This window comes from Electrophorus electricus, chromosome 1, assembly GCF_013358815.1.
Source record: "Electrophorus electricus isolate fEleEle1 chromosome 1, fEleEle1.pri, whole genome shotgun sequence".
Taxonomy (NCBI): domain Eukaryota; kingdom Metazoa; phylum Chordata; class Actinopteri; order Gymnotiformes; family Gymnotidae; genus Electrophorus; species Electrophorus electricus.
The window spans coordinates 28,785,791-28,812,482 of record NC_049535.1 but is presented as its reverse complement, the minus strand read 5'-3'; the positions used below and the strand labels follow the sequence as shown (position 1 = coordinate 28,812,482).

At 44.6% G+C, this 26,692-nt stretch overlaps 1 protein-coding gene and 1 long non-coding RNA gene across 2 annotated transcripts; one reads left to right on the top strand and one right to left on the bottom strand.

Annotated features, from left to right (window-relative positions):
* Positions 1 to 558: 558 nt before the first annotated feature.
* LOC113569878 (neurexophilin-1) lies at positions 559 to 25,418 on the bottom strand. Its single transcript, XM_035527158.1, has 3 exons — positions 24,942 to 25,418; positions 2,722 to 5,167; positions 559 to 1,085 (listed from the first exon to the last, which is right to left on the bottom strand). The coding sequence occupies exons 1-2, from the start codon at positions 24,993 to 24,995 to the stop codon at positions 4,367 to 4,369; spliced, it is 855 nt and encodes a 284-aa protein (XP_035383051.1). The 5' UTR covers positions 24,996 to 25,418; the 3' UTR covers positions 559 to 1,085; positions 2,722 to 4,366.
* Positions 14,520 to 20,231, top strand: LOC113569879. The gene is made up of 3 exons (XR_003409844.2): positions 14,520 to 15,189; positions 17,745 to 18,349; positions 19,922 to 20,231. It is a non-coding gene; the product is annotated as an uncharacterized LOC113569879 (long non-coding RNA).
* Positions 25,419 to 26,692: the final 1,274 nt, after the last annotated feature.

The following is a 26,692-nucleotide window of genomic DNA, read 5'->3' as shown; positions in this document are numbered from 1 at the left end:
TCCCAGTCTCTCGCTAGCTGCTGGGTTTGGGAGAACCTCTGGTAGATTACACTATGCTGTGTTGAGTGGGAGACCCCCCTCCCACCCTTTAGATCTGCATTACTCTCCTGTTGGCTTTTCCCCCTCTCCCAGAGATATCAGAGGCATACCGTGGCTTTATGGGAGCGAGGAACGGGTAGGAATGGAGGCATGATGGAGAGAACACGTGAGCGATATGGAGGGTGAAGAGAGAGAGCGATGCAGACAGTGACAGCGTAATCAATCTTCTTTAAAGAGATGTAGCGCTCTGACTGAACTCAACAGCTTGTTAGCAGTAGTCTGGGATTTAATTAGGATGCCCGTCAGATTTAATGTCAATTACGGCTTAAAACGAGAGGGAATTCACAAATGAAAAGTGTGCAAAAATTGAAAGAGAACCAGATCTCTTGGTACCAAAGAAGTATGCAAATGCAGGGACAGTAAAGATCTGAACACTACTGACATCTCTTCTTTTGTCTCTGATCCATCAAGACAGACCATTTCAACCCAGAGACACTTTAGCTCTTCAGACTCAGCGAGAACATTCAGTACACCTGTCTACTTTATTGATTTTTTTTTTTTCTTTCCAGATGTTGGAAAACCACAATAAATGCCACCATTGTCATCCATACACTACATCAACATGACGCACATGGAAAAGAAACAATGTAAAAAATAGAAAAAAACAAACCCAAAATGAACTAGAGTCTACTGCCAGCCCCACGGGTGGGTTGGTGAGTAATATATATATCTTTATATATTTATATATTTATTTATATATTGATATATTTTTGTATAGTACCTATAGTACCCTTTGCCATTAGCCCGCTCTTTTTCAGGTTGTTCACTTTGTGGCTAACCCAGTTTGCTAACTCAGTTTCTAGGTCTGTGGATCAAGTGTCCAAAGCTGTGTCCAGACTCCGTAGGCCAGGGAAGGAGCTAGTCGCTATGACAACCAGAGTGTTCCACCACTTGAACTATTATCCTTTGCCTTGGCAACACCCACCAGTGTGTGACAGTGTAAGTCCGTCCTCTCTGCGGTCTGACTGAGGGCTGCTGTTGAGTGGCTGTCAAGAAAGGATAAGGAAGGCCGGTTCACTGGAATGTTTCAGAGTGAATGAGCAGATGATGGATGCTCCATTATGTAAAATTACCATTTTGATCCTGTTTAGCTAGTATCTCCCATCATAGCTACATAACAAAATTAAGCTCAGATCCCATTTATGAGTGACACCATTAAAAAAAACTCTCCCCCTCCCCTTTTTGTGCAGTTTTGGAGTCAGCCTGTTCATCACCTAACTGTCCATTTCTGAGTGTGATGGATTTTGTTGTTAATTTATATTCTGTCCTCTAAGAGGTTAAGGGGACTTTGGTAGCCACATTAAGCCGTTTGTGTTTCTGTAGGAAAGCCAAATGACTGTGATGTTTTACAGGGCATTAGCATGAACGCAGGCATGTAGGGGATCATGTTCCAGGTGTGTGGGCTGTTTGGCAGGTGCTAGTCCAGCTGTTGGGGAGGAGAGGTGAAGAAAGAGGATTTGAGGGTCAGAGAGGGAGACTCAGTCCTGCTGGCCGAGCAGTTGGAACAAGATGATTTTCCCAGGTGATTCCTGGTACTGTTTCTGCTTGGGGGAGTGTGTGCGCGCATGTGTATGTGTGCGCACATATGTGTGCGCATGAGACAGAGTGCGCATGGTTAAGCTAGAGGTTAAACTAGAGCTAGACGCATAGGGAGGGGGCAGGCAGAGTGCAATAAGACTCCTCCACTGCACACTGGCACAATTCAGCAGCAGGACAGAACAGACCCCCGGTGCTCCCCACCAAGCCTGCTTCCCTGGCTGCTGTCTGACTGTGTGTGTGTGTGTGTGTGTGTGTGTGTGTGTTGGTATGGGTCTGTCTTTATATTCTGGAATTTATCTGTCAATAAACAGCAATGAAAAATTGCAGAGATGCAATATAACTAACCTGGTAGGGAACTAGTGTCAGTGTCTGTCTATGAAGAGTAAGAGAGACAATATGGCCCTAATCACATCTGATCAGTCAATAAACATAGCAATTAGGTGAGCATATAGATTGTTCACTACTTACTTATTAAAGTTATTGATCATTTGAATACCTTGTACTGGTAAAATCTGATTAAATCTGGAATTGCACTCTTTATCCGCCTCAGACAGAAAATCTAAAAAATGTCTTGTGCAGTTTCTAAGCAGCTTAGCCAGAGTGCAGAGGGCCGATGATTAGAAGCAGATAAATGGCAGGAATTGAGGGCTTTACGACTGCATATAAGCAGTCGTATTGTTTGGAATGTTCCTGCCTTTATAACAGCACTAATGTGCAGGCCTACAGGGAGGAATTCACTATCCTGCCTGTAACTTCAGGCAAGGGATGGTTTTAGTTATGAACTCATAAACGGCTGCTACCTACATCTCACTCTACCCCCCCCCCCCCCCGCTCCTGCAGTGAATCAAACAGCGAGATGCTTTGATGTTCCACATTGTGCTTTTATGTTATTGCATTTAGCATCATGGGTTTGTTTTTTTTTTGCCTCACTCCTTGTGTTCTTTCTTTGCGTTACTCCTTCTTTACTCTCCATGCTGTTTCTTTCAAGTCTTCTCCTCTCCTCCTCATTTTCATCTCCCTGCCTGTATTGTTGTCATTGTGATTTTTTCCCCCTTCCCCTCACTTAGCTTTCATGCCTCTTACCTCATCCACCTTTGTGGAACCCAGTCCTCTGTTCTCCGACCTTCCGTCTGTTGGCAGGCTCCGTACTGCTTCCCAAACACATTCCCGTGTTCCATGCTTTCCACATACCACCCCCCCTCCCCCTGCTCTTCTTCCTTTACTTTCATATTTCTGTCCTCTTGTTCCCTGATCTAGGAGCAAACATTTTCTGGTTACTACACCAACTTGAAAATGTCTTCAAAGTGTTTTGATTTGAATCTTTATGGAAATGTTTGGAGTCTCCCATGTTCTTTACTGCTGATGTCTGTTTTTGCTTCACTGTGATCTTCATTAATTCCTGCATTTATGGAAGGTCAACTCAACTGCTGTTTGTCTAATGTGGTAATTTGGCCTGTAGAAACATCTCCCAGGCCAAATGAATCTCTGAATTTGCCACTAGCAAATCCAATTAGTTCAGTTCTTAATTAAGTCTTAAATGGGATTAAATTATGCATAATTATCACAATAATATTTCTTTTTTTAATCAGATATAATAGGCGGGACTCTAGTGGAAGAAGGCCCGCCTGGAGACAGAAGGCGCAGTCTTGCACTTAGTGGCTAAGTTATCATGCCACGAAATCAGAAATTCATTCGGAAACAAAATGTAATCCCCCCCCATATGTGCAGAATAATAGAGGGGCAAGTCGATTCATACTCAACATCTCTGTCTCCCTGCTTGGCTTTAATTAAAGAGCTCTCTGAATCCCTGTTCATTCTTGTCTTTACTCTCTCCTTCTTGCTCTCTATCTCTCTCTCCCTGTTTTTCTGTTTCACTGCTTAACATTTTTTACTATCTTGATTTTCTTCCTTTCTATAACATTTGTAGGCGGGAAGACCAAGAAGTCAAAGAGGCAAGTGTGTCTGTGTTAGTTTAACATGAAATATGCAATGAACATTTCTTTTATCTCTTCTACCCTTAGGAAAAGTGAATTCCAACATAACTGTAATGCACAACCCCCAGCCTCTGCATAGTAGCTGTATGAAAATCAACATGGGATTTCCTTTTTTAATTATCCTTTTTTAAGGATGTGAATTTCCTTGCCCTTCTGTGGGTCAGAAGCCGCTTGAAGCACTCTGGTGGGATTGCCAGTCACCACAGGCCCTCGGTGGTGTGCTCTCACCTGCATATCTGTACTAGACAGCTTGATTTGCATATATAGATTTTTGCAGGTCACATTTGTCAGGTTGGTAGAGAGGTTCTTCAAGACATTTATCACAGGAGAAAAATGCCTTACATTCACCTTGGGAATATTACAGATGATCAAACACAGTCCATGAGAAAAAAAAATGCTCAGTTCACAAAGGGGTCTGTTCCGAGTAGGCTGCTCGTGCAAGATTCTCCGCAGTCTGTGGAAAATCCTACAGTCCCGTACACACTCGGAGGAGAACTTCTGAGCCGCTTAAAATGTGCCCCCTCTCATATATCGAATGCGCCAACACTACCCACATCCGTACTGCCCCCAACCCCCCCATTCATCCATGCCCTGCTCTCTCGTCCACATCCGTATCCTTCATTCAGCCACGCTCACTCCTCCGTGTCCCTCTGTCCTAGTTTATATATCTCACTCCTCTCTTTTACTCGACTCCCATAATTTTCCCCTCCCTCGCCCCAACGCCCCATGCCCTCCTATCCAGAAGGCAGGTAGGGCATTTCGTTGTGGTAGTTGTAGTCCGGGCAGACCTTCTGCACCAGCCGGTAGTCCGTGCTGTAGAAAGAGATGTAGATGCAGATGACCTTGAAGGGCTTGGAGCAGATCCAGGAGACGTGGCTTTGTGTCTGCTCCTGGAAGCAGGTCTTGGATGGGTCGTAGTTGCACAGTGATGTGCGCTTGCTGCGGTCCACCTTTTCGTAGTCCACGCGGCAGTTGAAGATCTTGGAGTCCTTAGGGTAGACCACGCTCTGCCGCTCCAGATCAAACTCCACCGCCTTGACGGGTGGAACCAGGCTGACGGAGATGTTGCCCTGGCCTGTCGAGTTGTGCCGGAAGTAGACGCTGAAGGTGCCGTTACCGTGGTCGACGATCTTGCCTGTGATGAGCAGGTTGAGGCGCACGGTCTTGATGTTGGAGTAGAAGTCCCCCCAGCCAAACATCTTCTTGAACTTGCCCGTCTTGACGATGGGCCGGCGCTTGATGCGGGCGCCAGCCGAGGCGTCGGTGTCGGTGTCGGCCTTGGCGGAGTCGCTCCCCAGCATCTCCCAGAACTCCTGCTTGGAGAAGGACACGGGCGAGCGGTAGGGCAGCTCCATGGCGGAGGCGTTGGCGGCCCGCCCCCGGCTCTGCTGCACCCAGCGGCTGAGCGGAGACACGGAGCCCTGACTGCTCAGCACCCCCAGAGTTTTGCTGCTGTCTGCTGGGGAGGATGACTTGGGGTTTAGAGCAGAGGAGGACGAAGTTGAGGAGTGGGGGTCTTCCTGTCCCAGAGCCAACTGTAGACACACAGCAGATGAGAAAAAGGACAGGGGGCAGGGTATCATGTGTTTGGATGGAGATGATGAAAGAGTGCAGCAGAAGATGACAAAGAAAAAGAAGACCAAGAGAGTGAGAGGCAATAAATAAATAATCCATGTGTTGGTTGATGCGAAGGGTGAAGAATGAGACAAGGGCATAAATTAGCTTCATATCTGCTGTTAATAGTGTCTCAACACAAATTCATCTCACCACACAAAGTAGCTACTGCACCACATTCAGCCTTAGTTCCCTGCCTGTATGCGTTTATATTAGCAGTCATTTTCTGTGGCTCACTATATTGAGTGATATTGCATGTGAAGGGGCAAATCCCCTTACTGCATGTCGTGCTGTCCAGGGCAGGAGCTAGCCCACCCCTATGGCTAAATATGGCTCTGGGGCTTTCTTGCAATAGACCGTATTACTGCTAGAAGAGAGATTTAATTCATTTCTATTGTTCTTGACAGCAGAATGTAATCACCTTGTAGAGAGAAGTGGAAGGGGAGGTTCCTTCAAAAACCCTCAGCGTGCGATTAAGATCTTTAATGTTTTAAAGAATAAACACTGTTGGCAGGAGTGCCAAACTGTCAGTTAAAAAAGTCAGACAGAACAATGGAGTGGGATAGGGTGGAGAGTGAGACAACAGTGGAGTGTGAGAGGGTGGAGAGTGAGACAGCAGTGGAATGGGATAGGGTGGAGAGTGAGACATCAGTGGAGTGGGATAGGGTGGAGAGTGAGACAGAACAGTGGAGTGTGAGAGGGTGGAGAGTGAGACAGAACAGTGGAGTGGGATAGGGTGGAGAGTGAGACATCAGTGGAGTGGGATAGGGTGGAGAGTGAGACAGAACAGTGGAGTGTGAGAGGGTGGAGAGTGAGACAGAACAGTGGAGTGAGAGGGTGGTGAGTGAGACAGAACAGTGGAGTGAGAGGGTGGTGAGTGAGACAGAACAGTGGAGTGAGAGGGTGGTGAGTGAGACAGAACAGTGGAGTGTGAGAGGGTGGAGAGTGAGACAACTGGAGTGTGAGAGGGTGGAGAGTGAGACAGAACAGTGGAGTGAGAGGGTGGTGAGTGAGACAGAACAGTGGAGTGAGAGGGTGGTGAGTGAGACAGAACAGTGGAGTGTGAGAGGGTGGAGAGTGAGACAGAACAGTGGAGTGAGAGGGTGGTGAGTGAGACAGAACAGTGGAGTGAGAGGGTGGAGAGTGAGACAGAACAGTGGAGTGAGAGGGTGGTGAGTGAGACAGAACAGTGGAGTGTGAGAGGGTGGAGAGTGAGACAGCAGTGGAATGGGGTAGGGTGGAGAGTGAGACAACAGTGGAGTGTGAGAGGGTGGAGAGTGAGACAGAACAGTGGAGTGAGGGTGGTGAGTGAGACAGAAGCATGGGTAGGGTGAAGGGTGAAGAGTGGCTGAGTGAAAGTGGGGAACGGGAGGCGAGAGATGGAGAAGAATGTACAGGCAGAGTAAAGAGGTTGGCTAGAAATGATAGGCTTGTAAATGTGTGTGAGGGTGTCTGCTAGTGTGTGTGTGTGTGTGTGTGTGTGTGTGTGTGTGTGAGAGAGAGAGACAGACAGACAGACAGACATGGGAGGGAGCTGTTGTCCTGGCTCATACATGGTGGAAGACAGAGAGGGTGAGTGGATGTAATGGATCATTTCTACACGGTCATGATTTATTAAAACACAAACACACATTTGCACACACAGACACCATCCACCAGCAAGAGCAGAGCTGAAGGGGCTCCTGACCTTCAGACCAGATGATGGAGGAAAAGGGGACTGGATTTTTTTTATATAACTTTTGTCTGTTTGTATGTTTTGTGTGTGTGTGTGTGTGTGTGTGTGTGTGTGTGTTTGTCTGTCTGTGTGCATGTGTGTTTGTGCCTTTTCATGTTGCTGGAGACAGAGTTGGGAGCACATCAGTGGTGAGAGGTGTCTGTTTGATGTATTGTTCATGCTTTATTTGCTCCTGTGCTCATTTTGGTCTGTCTGTGCTTGCACTCCTCCAGTGTTCAGTACCGTACACAATATCCCCACTGCCAACACACAGACTCCACTGACCTGACCACGCTTTACAGTTAATTACAATGGAAATGTCTCCTTTCAGTCAGGTGTCACATTTAAGAATGCCTGATGGGTGTGTGGGTGTGTGTGTGTGCGACCATGTGTATGCTTGTCTATGTTTGTCTATGCGCATGTGCCTGTGACTGTTGGTCTGTGCTCGTGTGTGTGTGTGTGTGTTTCACAATAAGGAACTAAGGAAGAGAGAAAGCTGGGAGCTCTGCAAGTGACCAAGCTCTTAAAAACCTCTCTCAGGTCTCAGCGTGCTGCCAGACTGTGTGCATCTGTGTCGGCGTGTGACTGTACTCTCGTGCATGTTTGTCCGCCTGTCCTCAACATCACCCTATGTTGCTATGCATATTCAGCAAGTGTGTTCTCCCTGTGTGTGTGTGCGTGTGTGTGTGCGCGTGTGCGTGTGTGTGTGCGCATATGCACGTGTGTGTGTGCGCATATGCACGTGTGTGTGTGCGCATATGCACGTGTGTGTGTGTGTATGTGCGTGCGTGTGTGTGTGCGTGTGTGTGTGTGTGTTATGATAGGTCTGATCCTCTTCACTTAAGGATCTGCCTTTTCCATAATGCATGCTCCTGCGCCTTAGCCCTGGACCGCTGCACCCGATCCTGCACTCGCCGCCTTCCTTATGCAGGCTTATGCAGGCTTATTGCAGGTTTATGCAGGCTTATTGCAGCTTAATCAGGCTTATGCATGCCTTCCTTGCTTCGCTCCGCCCTTCCTGCCTATCTCTGCTATCTGCCTAAGTCCGACTCCAGTCCATTTTACTCAGACAGGATTAGCAAAGCGTGTTCGATCTAATTCAGCCTCTTTTTCCACCTTTGCCTTGCTCCACTCCTCCAGCTCTGCTCCTTTTGTACTGTTTCATTGCTTTTTCCTCTTCTTTTAAAGAGGCTTTGAATATCTGTGTAACAGTACTCTTGTGTGAATAGCCAGTCTTGGCATATGCATAATACCTAATGCCCTTGTTGCTTGAATAATTCTACATTAGATGCATTTCAAAACCACTAATCTGTTCTGCAGCTTCAGAAAGTTGCTCTCGCAGTAGTGCTACATCAGCTAATTAGAGTTATGAATTTTAAATTGAATTGCTCTGTGGAAAAAAAAAAAATCTCTGTGTAGTTCCTTTTCTTGGCAAATTTCTATATTGCTGCCAGGATCTGGGCCGTGGTTTGCATACGTGCATGTGAAAGGGCCTGCGTTTCTCCCAGCAGAGCAAAGCCTAATAAAGCCAGCGTGACTGAGAGGATATCGTGTTCAAAAGTGTCTGCTGTTGATTTCAGTCCCTTTGCATTGCTTTGCTGCAGCATGTACAGGACATGGCAGGGCATCAGCAGAGACTGATGATCAGATCTTCATAAATCTTCATAAACCAACATATGGACTTGGTTGTCAATATAAACTCATCTTGTTGTTTTTAAATGAACCTTTCAGAGCTCCCTGTTGTTTCAGCTCCTAAAACACATGATGAGTATCTTCTAAATCATGTGATGGGTAGCTCCTAAAACACGTGATGAGTATCTTCTAAATCATGTGATGGGTAGCTCCTAAATTACATGATGAGTAGCTCCTAAAACACGTGATGAGTATCTTCTAAAACACGTGATGGGTAGCTCCTAAAACACGTGATGGGTAGCTCCTAAATCATGTGATGGGTAGCTCCTAAAACACGTGACGGGTAGTTCCTAAAACGCATGATGGGTAGCTTCTAAAATATGTGATTGGTAGCGCCTAAAATGCATGATGGGTAGCTCCTAAACCACGTGATGAGTAGCTTCTGAAACATCTGATTGGTAGCTCCTAAGACGCGTGATGGGTAGCTCCTAAGACACGTGATGGCTAGCTCCTAAAACGGGTGATGGCTAGCTCCTAAAACGCATGATGGTTAGCTCCTAAAACATGTGATGGGTAGCTCCTAAAACATGTGATGGGTAGCTCCTAAAACGCGTGATGGGTAGCTCCTAAAACACATGATGGGTAACTTCTAAAATATGTGATTGGTAGCGCCTAAAATGCATAATGGATAGCTCCTAAACCACGTGATGAGTAGCTTCTGAAACATCTGATTGGTAGCTCCTAAGACGCGTGATGGGTAGCTCTTAAAACGCATGATGGGAAGCTCCTAAAACACGTGATGGGTAGCTCCTAAACCACGTGATGAGTAGCTTCTGAAACATCTGATTGGTAGCCCCTAAGACGTGTGATGGGTAGCTCTTAAAATGCATGATGGGAAGCTCCTAAAACACGTGATGGGTAGCTCCTAAAATGCGTGATGGGTAGCTCCTAAAACACATGATGGGTAGCTTCTAAAATATGTGATTGGTAGCTCCTAAAACACATGATGGGTAGCTTCTAAAATATGTGATTGGTAGCGCCTAAAATGCATGATGGGTAGCTCCTAAAACACGTGATGGGTAGCTCCTGAAATGCGTGATGGGTAGCTCCTGAAATGCGTGATGGGTAGCTCCGAAAACACGTGATGGGTAGCTCCTAAAACATGAGCAATAGGTTTAGCCTTCATTACAAATAAAATAAGAGAGGGAGACATTCCTGTTCTATCTTGCATGAAAAGGCTTCTGCTGCTCCCAGTTACAAACTGTCAAAATGTATTGTTCTGGGAAAGCCAGACTTTTTAGCTCATTTTGAATCAAAATATCATTTATGTAACATTTCCACTGAATTATCCCATAACATTCCTGCTGTCCTTTTCAGCTCTGTACATCTGTACCATAAGTACGGCTGGCAGCTGGTTGGCTCCTCTCCACCATGTGTCTTCGTGTGGTTAACAGTTCTGGGCCCATCCTGCAGCATGTGACACAGGGAGCACACCACAGGTTCAGCTCCCTGGCGCAGCCTGCGCAGGGCCTGAGCCGGACGGGGCTTCCGCATGACCCCACGCCCTCCTCCGCTCAGCCAGCCAGTCACTCCTCAGCCTTCTCTCCCGCGCGGCTGGTCCAGACCTGCGCTACAGGCTCTTTCTGTTACGTCCCGCGAGAGGCCTCCCCCAGCAGTGGATTAATAATGGATAAAGGTAAGAAGCATGATAGACATATTGATTTGAATCTATTCAGACCTCTCCCTTGTTACTCTAATTTATTTTCTGTCTCTTTTTAAAGAGGGGAAGAGGAAAAGCACAGCACAGCTCTAACCCCGCCCACCAGGCCAGGCCTCCTGCTCTCACTGGATCATATCTCTCTCTCTCTCTGTAGTTCTCTCTCACTCATTCTCTTGCTTTCTCCCTCCCTTTCTCCCTCTTTTCCTCAGTCTCTCTCGTTCTCTCTCTCTCTCTGCAATAGAAGGTGCTGGACAGAAGCGTCGTCTGTTTTCCCCTGACCTTGGAGCGTCTTTCTCATGCCAAGGTACCAGAATGACATTCTCACACTAGTTTGAAAGGCAGGACCATGAGAGCCAAGTCCTTCCCTACTGTACTTGAGTATCAGTTATAGTATTTGTATTTCCTTAGATTTTTCACACTTTTGGATAGATTTGACTTAACAACAAAGAGATGGAGCCTACTTTTGACTTGTTTGTATGTATTAGATTTGAATGAACTGTATACACACAAATTCACAAACATCTGATAACTTTATATTAATTGTGTTTTAGTTTTTAATTAAGTAGATTTTAGTGCAATTGCTTGACTATTTAATTCAAGTGTATTTTTGTATCCAGGCGTTCACTTTTTAGAGTAATATTATATCAAGTTATTTCTCCTTTACTCAAATGAAGGATGTGTGCACTTCTCCAAACCTTGTTGAAAGGTCATCTTCACCAGCTCTCAGTAAAAATAGAGATGACACATTGCTATGATTTGGCACCTCTGATGCACCAGGAGTCACTCTCAGCAGGGGAGCCAGTGTAGCATTAGGGATTAACAACCTATTATGAAACGCGAAGCCCACTCGTATCATTTGAGGCATGGGCATCTACAGTTGGTCTTTTGTGGTGGGGAAACTGTAATTATATGCTGTAGCGAGTGTGAAACACGTGATATTTGCTATGATCCACAGCCTGAGACTGGAGAAGATTTTTCACTTTCAGCTCAGTGTGCTGAGGGATGTGCTAGCTAGCAGAGTAATCCTCTTCATATATGCTTTTGAACATGTAGCTTCTTATAGGTCAGATGTTGCTTTTCTGTCAGTCAAGGCTTGCGTTTTTACTTAAGGCGTCTTAAATCGTCTTAAATCATCTTAAAGCATCCGTTAAATCATCTTCATGCAACTTAAAGCATCTTTAAGCCTCCTACCATTTATCCCACTGGACTGAGAGCATCAATTAAAAAATTAAAAGGTATGAGTTTCATTAACACAAACACATTTCTTTCACATTGAATTTGTTCAAGGCCTTTGACTGCTCAGCTAATGAACTCCATTGTAGTTTATCAGAGCTGCCAACTTTTCAAGACAAAAGAAAAAAGAAAAAGTTTAGGGTTTTGTTGTGGTTTGACCCAGACATCAAGAAATGTCACAGTGTTGATTTTGTCTTCCAGATCTGTATGACCAGAGGGCATAGAAGAGAATGGCAGCTTTCAGTTTATTTGGAAAAACAAAAATCAAAGTGCTAACAATGGTGTCACAAGGGGTTTTTGACAAGTGACGTTGTGCCCTGGGCCAAACCTCAGCCTGTTTGCCATTCAGTGGGATTTTTATATGTAATTATTATATTTATATTTGTAAAATATTTTCATATACATAAAATAAGCCCCCTCCCAAAAAAGACACTAAATTGTCATTAAGTCTTTGCCCTGGCAGACGGAGAGGTCCGCGCTGGTTCCGACTCCTCCCTGGCATGTTGTTGTCCTTGTGTACAAGACGCTTTGTGTTGTGATGTCCTTTCTGTGTTTGCTTGTGGACACTTGCAGCACTTAGCCGTTGTTTCTTTGTTCCCTGTGTATCTGTAGTTTTAGCGTGCAAGCCTTCCTTTATTTTTCCCTGCCTGAATTATGGTCATGGATTTGCCTGTGTCTTGGATTATGGTCATGGATTTGCTTGTTCAGACAGCAATTCCTAGGAAAGCCCTTATGAAGTTTCTACACACAGCCAACTACTGGCTCTGACTCGGCAACAGTGCAATTATGTTTGCATTTCTGGTTTTTATTAAGCAATTTATTTTGCTACCACAGGATACATAATGTTTTGATCCTTATGTTTGCTTTTTTTCTGAGCACGCTTTGTTTTATTTTGTAAACCTGACATGCACGCGCAATCTGTTACGTTCTTCCCCGGAAATGATTTGTCCATGCTTTGATATTCCTACATTCCTTCAGAAACCTTACAAACTATTTTGGGTGGCTGTAATCAATAGCTCTAGTGTTGTAATTAGTCAGAGCACCAATGCTGAAGCCCACATATGGAAATAGCTGCTTCACTGTGCTCAGCTGTGAGCTGAGACTCATGGCAACCTGCAGATCTCAGAGCGAAGACCCAAGAGTCCCAGATAGTCCACTCTACAGCCGCAATCAATGGCCACAAAACTTGATGTAAGTGGAAACGCAGATGCTGTCAGACACCCTTCAGGTTCTGGTGATTTCTTTTTTTTTTTTTTTGATGTCACTATGCAAAACAAATCTACAGTCATGTTTAATACAGAATAAAATGCAGTCTGGAGCATGTCTGACTGGCAGTCATCTTTTATGCCTTACGTAACTGGTACAGTGTAGAAGCAAGGCTAAGAACAGTATTATTGTTTATCTTGAAGCTAGCTTTAGGGAGCAAAGCCCTTCATGCAAAAGCTTTCCCTTTGAACTGTATGAAAATGTGTGTGAAACTATCCATTCCTCTTTATGCCCACACTCATATTCTACCCAGCGTCTGACTTCTGCTTAAAAGAACAGATATATTTCCTTCTTTTACTGACCAAGATTTAAATTTTAAAAAACCAAAAAACAAACATGAGTTGAGGAGGTCAGATCTTACACTGAGACATCTTAACTATTGACCTTTGACCCAGAAACAACAATGCTTTTGGTTACATACTGAACAGCCTGAGGGAGAACAGACTGTGGTCTTGGAACCGATATTATCCAAACCACCCACCCTACAAAGAGATAAAAATCTGGAAGCCAGAAACTATAACCAAGGCCGTCTGACAGACTCCAGAACAAGCATTTTCAATCTTGAAACTCGTTCCTTATCATTACTAATAAATGACTAATGAATGAATGTGTTAAATGTTTCTTGAACAAATCCATTTGGGCATTTGGTATTCTATTAATAAACACAAAGTTGACTTGCTGTGTAAATGTATTTTAATGTTTAAAAGAAGGAATGTTGTTTCCCTTTTACTGATATTCTCAAATGATAAAACGCAATCTTAATCTGAAACGTAATCTCACTGCAGTGTTTCATCAGTCGGTAATAATAACAATCTAGACTCTGTGCCTGGACGACTGCAGTGAGCTGTAATACATGTAGCGTTTTCACTCCTATCCGGTTTCGCAGCACATTTTTAAAAGTGCCCGCTGTCTTGGCGAATCACTTAGTCGATTGTTTTATACGTGAGGCGGATCTAAAGGTCACGTTTAGCTCGTTGTTGTCTCCGCGTGCCTCGGAGTGACGGGGATGCACCGTGCACCGGCGGGTGCAGTAACGCGAGCTCTGGTTTGGCTGACTGAGCAACGTAGCCGCAGGCACGCGGAAAGCGCGAGGGACTGGGGGAATTGCGGCTGGCTAGACCTCGTAGCGCTTGTGATCTTTAACTCCCGTTTGTGTGTGTCTGTGTCTGTGTGGATTACAGTTCACAGAGCACACGGTAGCGTTAAATGAATGAACTCGCCGAATGAGGCGGATTTACACAGAGCCGACTGCTAGTTTTTTTTTTTTTTTAGGAATAATAATAATTGTTTGCAGTTTATTATTATTTACCTATAACTGAACTATTGTTCAAAATATAAGATATTATTTAAAGTATATATTTTTAGGAAACCATATTAATGTAACACCTTTCTGCACATCCCAGACATACGTGTTAAACTGATAAAATGTCATAGTGACCTTTGAATGTCATAGTAATGATAAGCGGTGTTACGCGGAGAATTCCAGCTCCAAGGTTTCCTTGGGACTGACAATAATTTACATGAGACAGGGAGGGAAATAAATCTAACGGATCCCCCTTTTGTCAGAAAGAAAGAAGGAATGAATGAATTGTGGTGAAATATGGCCTATATCTGTCTCTCCCCCGTTAGTGATATCAGTGATGGCGGGGAGGGGTCTCGCTTCTCGGTGCGGGTTCGCTCCTTCAGATAGTATCGCGCGAAGGCGAATGAAAGTAGCGGAATGAGTGACGCTCAGCCCGAGCTACACGTGCGAAAAAGTCCGTTCGAAAGGGAGAGGATGAAGGGAGGATATTAAAGCCACGGCGCTCGTGTGCGTGCGCGTGGAGTGACCAACCCCACCCCACACCCTCGCGCTGGCAGAAGTCCGCGTGTCGAAGCAGCATTAATGACTGATTATCGGGGTGATAGACGCAGAAGGGGACAGGAACGCAGCTTCAGCCGCCAGATGGTAAATAGCTGAGGAAAGCAGGAAAAGGGACGAACGGAGAGGGGGGCAAAACGAACGCCGCGCTGAGTCCCAAAGCAGAAGGTTGTGTAGTGAAGGGTGGAGGGCAAGGAAGAGTGGGATTAGGGGAGTGAAGGGACGTCTGTGAGTTTAACCGGATTTGAACACAGCCACGCGGGGCGTAATAGGTCTGTGACAGGCTTTGGTAATGTCGAACAGAACGGCGGCAGGGAGCTAATGCCTCTGTATATTGCATTGTAGAATAATGCACAAAAGTACAGAAGGCTGGTTTCAATAGGCCTCATAACTGCAACAATACAGGTGAACCAGTAATGAATGAGACACGTAGCTTCACGGAATCGAAAGCGCAATGGTGCAGAGCACAACACTGCTAAATGCAAACGCTGGAGGATCTGAGGTTCGCTTGCTTGAGGTACCGTGCAAATCGAACAAGTGCTTTTGTCCAGTCAGTACCACTGTTTGTAATTTAGCATATTGACTTGAATATGCCACGCCAGAGGATCTAATTAACTGCTAGGGCATATATAGCCAGGGATGGCAATGAGTGTGTGAGCACAGGTGTGTGCGTTTGTGTCTTTGTGTGTGTCGGCGTCTTTGCTTGAGTGTAAAAGTTATTTGTCTGTTATTCGTCAATGTGGAGAGGACAGAGGGGTCCATCTCCCTAGGGGGTCTGGGGGCTGTGTTGTTGTTATGCTAATTGTGACTCAGCGAGTGTTAGCGAGTGCTGTCTTTTGGTTACAAATCCGGAGCAGGGGATAGATGAGATGAGACGAAAGAGGGAGAGAGAAAGCAAATGTTCAAGAATGTAGGAGATGAGTGGAAAACAAGTGGATAGAGTAGATATATGGGGAGAAGAAGAAAAATGAGTTGATGACCAATGCAGAGCTGTCAGTTCCTGAGGCAGTGCACAGGCATTTAAAGAGACAGGTACACAGTTTCACCCTGGCCTCCTAAAAAAGACGGACGCAGCATTCTATAGGAGCCCTTTCAAATGTCTATGGCATCCCAGTGAAGGCTTTAGAGAGACAACTGCAATATCTTTTCTCGGAAGCGTAAGCTTCCTGGTCCTACCGCAGTATGGAAGAGGAGAACAAAACTACAAATGAAATTTGCGAATTTTCCTGAAGTGTAGACTGTACACCATGGGAGGAGCAGTGGCACTCTAGGAATGGGGAGTAGGCGTCCTCTGACACCAGGCAGATGGCGTAATGTCCACTTCAGAGACTTCAGGGAGTGCGATTTCACCAACAATTTGTAAGAATAACAGCAAGCGAGATATGTCACTTCATCCAGCACAAATGACATCGTAAGAGGAAGTTTACACATGAAATCCACATTAGACGTAAACTAAACTTTTCATGAGAGCTGAGTTCGGCAAATACCTCTCACAGTAAATTCATTAGTAAGATCGCTAAGTTCACACTGACAGTGTGCATCAGTAGTGTCACAACTAAAGTGTGTGACCACCGCTATCATAACATTCTCGTGTGCCATTGGAGACAAAGTGTGCTTTGGCAGTGAAGCACGTCCTAGCAATACGTGTTCAGTACGCATTAGTGTTCATAAGTGACAGATCTAAAGGGTGAAGATTTAAATATACTTAGAAAGCAAAATGTAAGCATACATGTGAATAATTCCAAAGTATTAAATGCTGCAGATTTGCACCTGTACGGTTTCTGATCTCACTTCATTCCCACCTGAAGTATACTCAGGAGGGTTTTTGAAGGAGCTTCAGTCTTGGGTTGAACTTAAACAGGAGCTTCTTCGCTCTATGGATGACCTGTAACGCATCATACCTCTGGCCTTGCAGGATAGGAGAATTCCATAACAACTCTCTCTGTGTGCGCGCACATGTGCATTTAGCCCCATTTTTAGGTACTAAATGTCCTCATGATGACTGGGAGACATGAACATTTTGACGTGGGTTGATTGAACTGTGGCTGCATGAAAAATGCTTTTTTAATGGAAAAAAAAAGGCTTTTATTTAAAAAAAAATTTTAAAAAGCCTTTTGGTAACTGAGGTTGAAGTACGAATTAGGTTTTAGTGCCTTTAATGTTTTTTAGTGTGTGTTAGCATTACAGTAGGCATAACTATATTTAGCTATCGCAATACAGAAGACAATGGAAAAACCCCATGAAGATAGTAATACGTGTGTGTGGGTGTAGTGGGCTGGACTGTCTGAAATGCCTGTCCCCTGGCAATTGGAGAATAGACAGATACACCATTTCAAAGTTTCACAATGACAGTAGTGGAGCTGGCTGCATGTTTCTATGTCAACTTTTTAAAGACACAGTCGCCATATTTTCTCTAAACCTTTCTCAGCGTTTCAAGAGCGAAATTTATTTCAGGGTATAAGGAATTCTGTGTTTAAGTTCAGATCGATCACCTACAACATAGTTTGCTGCTAAGCTTAAGGATGTTATTTTGAATTTGGAATGATAGAGAAAGTTCTAAATGTATAAATCAATCATAAGTTTAAAAAAAACAACTTATGTTTAAGAAGGTCTTTGTTTCCACTGCAGATAAAAAAAAAAACTTACCAAGGTTTATTACCATGTTTTATAATGTAAAATAGCTTTAACATTTAATATGTGGCTGTAATGTTCCACTGCTTCTTATAAATAGCTACGTGTTATTATTAGAATTGAATAATGATATATAAACCTCATCTCTTTTCTTCATATAGTGAACACATTTCATCCTGTAACCCTTCCCCACCCCCCTTTGTTTAGCCATGTTTGTGCTCATCAACATCAACCAGGTTTGAGGGTTCTAGGGCTCACTTATACATGCTGGTCCTGCCAGCGTCTCAGTCACCTTCACGGGCCGAGTGTCTGTCACCCTGCTTCAGTTTGATCTGTAAAGCAACTTTTACTACAGACATTGCTGCAAAGCAGCCCCATTATAATGCAGCTTGCTGTAGAGGGAACGCCAGGGCTGATGGCGGCACTCTCCCTGTGGCACAGGAAAGAAGCTGTGAGACCTCACCTGCCAGGGGAACACTATCCTGCTCATCAGGACTTTGAAGGCAAAACTGCACAAGAAGGACTACACAGACGTGCATAGCTCTGCGGCATCACTGGTATGCCCACTCTAGCCGTACAGATCACAGCTGCTCTCTGTTGTGCTTCTACCATCAAACCTACCCACACCACAGACGGCTGCTGTACCACGGTGGCAGAGAGACCGGCTCCGTGCCAGTCTGATCCTAGCCCATGCATCTGTCAAGCCATGAAACACCCACCCATGACAGCCTAACTGCTAAAGCCTGGTTCGTACCTACTGCCGACATGAGAAACCATGCCAACCATGGCTCCGGACTGTCCGCGCCACTTTATGTTCACAGTTCTTGCACCACCGTCCCTGGCAAGTGCGTGCTTTGACCTCAGAGCTGGTGTGGTGCTGTAGGGCAAAGCAGCACAAGCAGGAAGCCAGAAGCTGCTCTCTCCCGCATAGCACACCAGCAACAGAAGAAACCGACTCCGATCACACACTGATCACACACAGGCAAACAGCAGGTCAAAGGCAACCTTTGCTGAGATGGGCTGATCGACGGAGAAGACCGTGGCATGTACGTACTTTAAACACTACATGAAGGCAGCTGGGGGAATTTAGTATAACAAATGTACAACAAATGTACAACATTTACAAGGAGACTCATTTTCAGTTCCGTCAGTGGACATAACTTTGTGGCATCTTTCTGTCTTTAACGTCTAACTAAAATTTAACCTGGAACTAAAATTTTAATCATAATAGCCTCTCTTCTCTCACACACACACATACACACACACACACACACACACACACACACACACACACACACACACACACACACACATTCACATTTACTGTTCAGGCATTTAGGCTTGAGTATCAAATTAAGTTAGAATATTAACTCTGAAAACAATACATATGAGATTAAATGTTCATTTTCTGAATCACTATAAAACTGGAGAAGTAACGATAAACAGTCATTGGCGCCTTTCCTCGTGCTCTCTGCCAACCTTTCACTTCTTTTCTTCCACTGCTTCCTCTCGAAACCCTTTTCTCTTTCCTCTGTCCATTTCTCTGTCTTTCTCTGCACCTCTGGCTGCTGGATTGAAATTTCCATCTCTAATATGACATAAATTTTTAATTAAGGGCCTCGGTTCTTACTTTGACTCCCAACTCTTCACCGGCACAATCTTCTCGCTCGCCCTCTCGCTGCCCTACTCATACAGCTCTAATATGTTCAGCCTGTGAGAGCTCTGATTAAAATCACAGAATGACTGTGCTCCTCTAACAAATTATCACACACTGCACGGAGACTTTTTAAAATCCAACTCCACTGCAGTAGCTCCCGTTAAAGGACCCGTCCAACTCGGGTCCTCCACCTCCTTTATGACAAAAACCAAAGTCTCGTGCCCGCATCAAAACACACACACGGAGTTACCCCTCAGATCCCAGCATTACATGTGCCAGCGTAAACCGTGCAGGTTTAAGGTGAAGAAAGCATGAGTGAGGACAACTTGCATAATGTAACTAACAGTAAATGTTTTGATTTTGTAAATCATTCATTACTGGAGTATTTTTATGTTAATTTTTTGATAGGATATTTCTACTTGAGTCATCATTTCCCTGAAATAACGTTCGCAATTCTACCTAAAATTATTACAGTTTTTCAAGAAGATCACACTTGTGCTCACAAAAGTGAATTTAAGACAGCTAATGAACATTATTTGCTAGCCAGGGTTGAACTTTGTCAATTGGGAAGGTTCATTAGTATGAGAGTCTAGTGAAGTTCTATCCCTAGCAGTACATGTACAAAAATATGTACTTGACAGTTTTGTCTCATATTTTCTATCAGGGAATGCACATTTATTTATTTATTTATTTATTTATTTATTTATTTATTTATTTATTTATTTATTTATATTATTTTGAGCAGAATTAACTAAATTATTCTACTAAAAATAATTTGCTATGGCATGCTAAGATTAATTACTTAGTTTCTTGTGTAAATTCAAAAGACAATAGTAATCCTAGTCTAAATAAATAACAAATAAACTGATAACATATGTATGCATCTGCCAGCATGTGTTACTGGTACAGTACTTTGCGTTTCTTTTATAAGTATCATGATTAAATCCCCACTGCTCTTCAGTGTTTTGCAGTTCTGATATAACCAGGGGTTTGGGAGAAGAAGAACCTAGATGTGGTCTACAGCTAAAGAAAGCACTTCACTGGGAAACTTGGGAGCACCAGGCCAAGTGAAGCGAGTGGCAAGTCATGACCTGTGTGATGCTGTGCTCTAAGGGGTGTTTACTGAGACTGCACTGGAGCACTTAATGCCAGTAAAAACTACCCTGCTTCCTATGATTTATTTAGCTTGTAAATTGGTTGTGAACTTTGTACCAATCTGTAATCACTGATGCACAATTGTGTGTATTTGTTTAATATGAATAAATGATGAAATACCACTATTGGATTATTTTCATTCATTTATGAATTTGAGAATAGTAGGTCTGGCTGGTGTGAGTGAGAGAAAGAGTGTGTGCGTGTGTGTGTGTGTGTGTGTGTGTGTGTGTTTAAAGAAACTGGGTGCCCTTTTTTTAAACTTTGAGCACCTGCATCTCAAAAACTGTGCGGCCCTGTGGACTAGTAACCTCAACACTGAAATCGCTAATCTAGCCACCCCTACTTGGTGCCAGTGGAGATCAGTCATGGAACTTTTAGCACATGCAAGACAAAGAGGGTCCATAATTGACAGAAGGAGGGAAAAGAGGCTTCAGAGTCTCATTAAGAGCAAGGAGGAGGTGCTAAAAGAAACTTAATACGTGATCACAAATCTGGAGAAGGAGTAGAACACGGCCAAAGGAAGAGGAAATCTGCTGTTTGTTCATTATGTGCCTAGTCAATATTAGCCTCCACTAATCTAGGTTTTTAATGACTGGAGCCAACAGACAGTTTTGAGAGAGTGAGTTTATGGTACTGATGTAAAAGAAAAACTGTATACAGGCAATAATCCTTTTATGGATCAAATACAGAATAAAATCCTGCATTTTTGACCACAGGGAAGCGCCCATGGCATTCTTCTTCAGTCAATCCATCCACCATTCTTTTTCCACATCAATCCCTGACAAGTGGACAGGCACTCATGTCCCCCTCTGATGATGTCGGCAGATGCCTCATTCGCACCCAGATAAGGTCAGCGTGGTGCTTAAATGAGCCTGAAAGGACAGTAATGTCTGTCTGTCCAGGCAGATGGTGGCATATGTCTACTATTCAATAAGCGTGAGCTGCCAAGGGGCCAGCGTCAAAGGCATCGCAACGGCGTGCCTCTCTCGTAATCTGTTTGTACTTAAGAGAACAATTTGCGGTCCAAACGCCAGTTAGGCGCAAACAAATCTGTCCATTCCTTTCAGATTCCAACAATCCAATACATCAGTCTCGGCTTTTGCTCAAAACGCTCTGTTTCTACGTATTGACTGAATGGATGCTACCTAGAGCCGTGCTTGTAGTCACTGCTTTTTGTTTCCCTGTGCTCTGTAAAAATGTCTGTGATGCCCAAAAAAACGAATCCTGTTCATTTCTCCTGTCATTTGATGACTTTCCTCTCTGTGGTAAATATATGCGAGTCTTAAGAGAAGCTCTTATTGACTTGCACATACCCACATACACAGAAAAGCCTGTATTTTCCTTTGCTAAAGGGTCATGTACAGGTCTGTGCGAGCTCTGTGAAGTGCTTTTGCTCTGCACGGAAAGTGATCCCCAAGGGGAAATCCTGCTTGTGTGTGCCCTGCCAATGGTGTCCATCTCTGGGGTAGGGAGATGGGAGGTAGTCCGGAGCGCGCAGCTTCGGGAGTCGGCTGAGTCGTGCCTGTGCATAAATCAACACTCTTTAACACTCCGAGCAGGCAGACTTGACGCCTGTCTAATAAAATCTCTCCTCTTCTCTCTCTGTCTCTCTCATTCTCCCTCTCCATCTCTCTCATTCCTCTCTCTGTCTTCCTCGTTCTGCTCTCTCTCTGTCTTTCTCTCTCTCTCTCACAGTGCCTTTCATACTCAAGTCGCTGTTTTTCCCTTTCCTGTCTCTCATAAGACTCGAATTTTAAATAAGCCACCGTAAACACTTGCCCTTAGGATACTTTAGGAAAATAATGTTTCTGAAGAAGCAGCTGTTATAAGGCAAAGAAAGCACCTATGTGACTGTGAGTAAATGAGAATTAAAAGCGTCGCCCCGAAATGTTTGTTAAAGTGTAACAACCATGCACCTAAACAGTACTAGATGTATTTATGCACGCTCGTCCACGTGCACGGGAGAATAAGCCCTGGTGTAGATCCTTAGGGCGTAGCTGACGTGTAGGTGAGGGGGGCTGTCCTACAGATGGGTGGATCTCGGAGCAGAGTGGTGCTGGCAGCAGCAGCAGTGGGTGGTGCTGGGTGGTGAGGAGTAGCTGAGTCACAACACAAGGCAGAGTCATGCTTGCAAGCAGTCCCCCCACTGGGCCTCAGATCAACAGTTAATCAGGTGTAAGCCAAGCTCGGCTTAAGACAGCCCAGAGACGTTTCGGTGGCGTGGGATGTCTGCATCAGCACTAGGGGGTATATTGTGCGCACCGGCTCACCCCACCTTAGCAGTGCTTCATCGTTTGCCCTGCTAAAATGTCAGCCAGCCATCCATGAAAGTCAGATGGCGTAACCTTTCAAATGGCCTGTTTGCATGTGTGCGTGAGTGTGTGCATGCATGTCTGTATGTATATTTGGCTGTTTGTCTGTGTGTGGTGTTTACAGAGTGGTGTGTCCCGTCTTCGAGCATGGTTTAAATCAGGAGATGAACTAGAGCATATACATGCTTGTGTTTGCTGCTACTGTCCCTCCAACAGTCAGCTCACAGGACTGTGCAGCACAAAACGTCTTACTCTTAAATGTGTCCCACTGACCATGTGGCCTGTTCTATGTAGCACAGATTTTAGTTTGAATTGCTTCCTTTTTTTCTTTCAGTCTATCCAGTTTGACTCTAAGTATCTCCTACACACACACACACACACACACACACACACACACACACACCAACACACCCAGATAGACTTGTCCAATTTGGGTGCCGCGGTTAGTTTATTTTTCCTCCATTACTCTGCAGTAGGTGAGCGCCTGGCTTTGAGAAAGCTGCATCCTGTAACTGAATTAATTTAATAAGCTTGTAATGAGAAAGATGCTGTGTCAGTATCAGCGCTATAAACAAATTTAATGCAGTAATTGCCTGTGATCCACCATCGACTGCCTGGTGCCCTGTTATGGAAAGCCTGTTTAAATCATTAAAAGGGGAAATGTAGGGGGAGAGAGACGTTTAATTGTGTTTGTTTATCTCCCAGACAGACATTGACCATGGCAGGCATTTGAAAATGTTGCAACAAAAAGGTCATTTTTTAATGTTGTTGGGCTAGCTGTGGGGTGGATGTAATCAGATCTGACTATGCTATGCAACAATCTTGCTCCTTAATTTGTTTATTTAGTGGTATAAACCCAAACATTACACTCAAGTCTCATTCAGTGGCCTTTTGGTAAACTGCATTTTTGTTACCTGGTAACGTCATTTCAAATATGGCTTGTAGCATATCATGAACATTTCTAATGTAAAAGCAGTACATCGATAAAAATGCTCTCCAATGTCCTTCAAGATTTTTAAAATACGTTCGCTCGCTTAACTCTGCAGAAAATCGCGGGTGATTATTAATGTGTGTGTCTAATCGCGGTTCTGTAACACAATAGGGGAAAAAAATCATTAATTACTTTATAATTTATCACTGTCATGCGCAAAAGAATTACCCGTGGCGCCTTATTGAGGCGCGCGGCAGCGCGAAGCGTTTTCTCGTGCGTGCTTCTTCCTCCCGTTTAAATAACGTGGCAGATGAATGACCACGAGCCGTAGGATAATTAGGCTAATTACGTTATTAGTGCCTTGCCGATGTAACGTCTGATTATAAGCCCATCTTACGTCTGCATGAATGCCCCCACTGTCTGGGGGACATGCACCCCCCTGTAGGCTTACTGCGTTACTTTTACATGTATCTGATATGTTGTAAATTACATTCTTGACTCATCCTTTGTACTTGTCATTTTGGACACATCGTCACATCCAATGTGTCTGGTGATGGAATTAGAAAAGGATATCGGATATAGCCAAACCGGTGTTCTAGGAGTGACTTCATTTAATTTATGTTCAGCTGTTAAACTTCAGTTCATTTCACGCAGGTGTCTTGCAATTAAACTGGTAGAGATTTAACATCGTTATTAATTTTCTCTCTCTCAAAACACCAATGTGTACGACAGGGGAGCGGGCAAAGTGAATGTGTGCGCTTAACTAAATCTCACTGCGCATCGTCATTAACCTTAAAAGCTTCCTAATACCCTTTATGGCCAAATGAAACGGGTGTCCGGTTTGTCCAGCTGTAACGATAGCGTTAAGCATTCCCGCGGGGAACAAGAGGATTAAAACGGGTTGGTGGCATTTTAAGGAGAGACTTATTCTGGTAAGCCGCGCAACGGAGAATTGTAACATAGACCCTGCACTTCTCCGTGGGGATTAATTTTGTCTTCTTTGATTTCGGTTCAAGCAGCCCACGTCAGCGAAACGGAAGGTTTCTGTGGATCACAGGGTTATATTAACAAACTCAGACTGTAGAGGTTTAATCGGCTAGCAGTGAAGATACAATCCTCTAATAACCAACATTAGCTAGTAATTCTTCACAAACTACCAAATTCATGATAGTGAAACATTTTGCGCAACGAAGAAGTTAATTTCTATTGCTGGAGAGTCTTATGGTTTTATTTTTCCAATTAATGATCCCCTTTCAGACACATTAAACTAGCTCAGACGCGAGGCCTCGCGTACCGCGAACCGTGACGCTCGAGGAACCCCGTTCGACACTTATTCACGCGGGTCCGTCCGGTGCTCAAACAACAATCCCCCGCGAGGCGCGAAGTGAGCGCGTGAGGGCTCTCGCGCACAGCGGGCGGACAGTTCTGCTCGCCCTCCCGTGCCACACGAACCTGGGAAGTATTCTTAACCGAAGTACGCCACTCAGCCTTTGGGAAATCACACACAGTTCAATGAACAGCACAAACTTGTAACCAGAATCCCACCCTCAAACGCCCCCCAACCCATCCCTCTCCCGGCTCACCAAGCACGCTGTCCCGTTGAGGAGCAGCAGAACGAAGCCGTGATCAGTGCGCATCTCGCCGGTGCGAGGTCCCTCGGTCTCGCGTGGTCGCCAAAGATAGCTCGCCGCTCAAGAAGCTATTCCCCAAACACTGTATCCCAAAGCGCCAAGACGCCGTCCCATGTCTGACACACACTTAACCGCAACTTCTCAGGTGATCGGAATACCACCTTCTACCCGGCACGGTAACTCCCGTTACTCAGCGCATGGCATCCGTAGGTGTGAGAGAAGAACGAGTGCAACACCTCATCTCCGCGATCCACGGAGTGGAAAAGAGACAGTAGCTTACAGTTTACTCCGCTCAGCAAACACCAGAGGGAGGTGGTAGCGCGAGAGGGAACGCGTCTCCCCCATTGCTTTCATCAGTCAGTGACGGTTGGGATCCGAGACGGAGCAAAAACCTGGGCGAGCGCAAACTCCTCCAGCCTGGCACACACCAGCGCGTGCAGAATGGCTTTAAGGTTCGTGCAAGCTTTGACGTTTTAAAGCCCTTCTACCCCCCCCCCCCCTCCCCCGAGACGCCCTCCGTTCCCTCCCCCCGTAACATACACGCGCTATAAGACTTGTTTGCAGCTACACATGGGTGTTACTTCGCATACGCGATCTGTTCCGTGCTGTTCCCAAAGGCACTGAGTCGACGCACGTACAAAAGCTAGTGCACAAAAACAAATTCAGGTATGTGGGGAATTTTCTTTATTTTACTATCGAGGTGTTCGTTTATCTTAAACTATCTTAAAATGTCACTTTAATCCCAGTACTGGGGATACTGGTAAGTGCACGCCGTCAGCCCCTGTGCCGTTCAAGGAAAGCATCCAGACACCTAGCTGGTAGTTCGCCTAAGATTTCACGTCGATAACGCGTCAGTTCTGTTTGAGACTTGATTGTTTAACTTCACTGATATAAAAATGGCATTCTGTATCGCTTGAGTCACTCAGTGTGAGAATAATTAACATTTACTTCGTTAATATCAGAGGCGTTGAGAGTAGCGCGATTTAATGTTGGTGCCCTGATAATTTGGGTTTGCACTGCCATTTAATCTCATGGGGAATCCCAACAAGGAAAAAATATCGTTTTTCCTTTTCTTTTCCATTTTTTACTCTCTCTCTCTCTCTCTCTCTCTCTCTCTCTGGATGAGCTATTACACACACACACACACACACACACACTAGAGTACAGCTAACTGTGTGTTACTCTGTTATTCCTCATGTTCTCATTATTGTGCAGCAAATGCTGATGAAAGCTTATTGTCTACCTCACTCTAGTTCTCCTGATGGCTGCATAAACCACACGCGCGCGCACACACACACACACACTTGCATAAAGCAGAAATTCCCTGACTCTCCCTATCTTTCCTATTTGATGACATCTTATTTTAGACTCAATAAACCCCTCGCTTCTTAATTGTGTTTAGCCTCCATCAGGAGTCACGGTGAGTGCGTGCGCGCGCACATACACACAAATACACACACACACACACACACACACACACACACACACACACACACACACAAACATACGCACAAACACACAGCCCCTAAAGAGATTTCATCTCCCAGATCAGTCACTACCTTGAACATAAACGCAAATAAGGAGTGATCACACAGACACTCTCCAATCCATTAGCCTCTGAGGCACATACCAGTCATAATATTCATTGTTATGGGCCGAAAAGATTTTTATATTAGGCTATAAAACATTTTGTGTAAGAAGGA

Coding starts and splice junctions, on each gene's coding strand:
- LOC113569878 (XM_035527158.1), bottom strand. CDS start 24,995: ATGCGCACTGATCACGGCTTCGTTCTGCTGCTCCTCAACGGGACAGCG. Junction 5,168..24,941: donor TCAACGGGACAGCGTGCTTG/GTGAGCCGGGAG, acceptor GTGTGTCTACAG/TTGGCTCTGGGACAGGAAGA.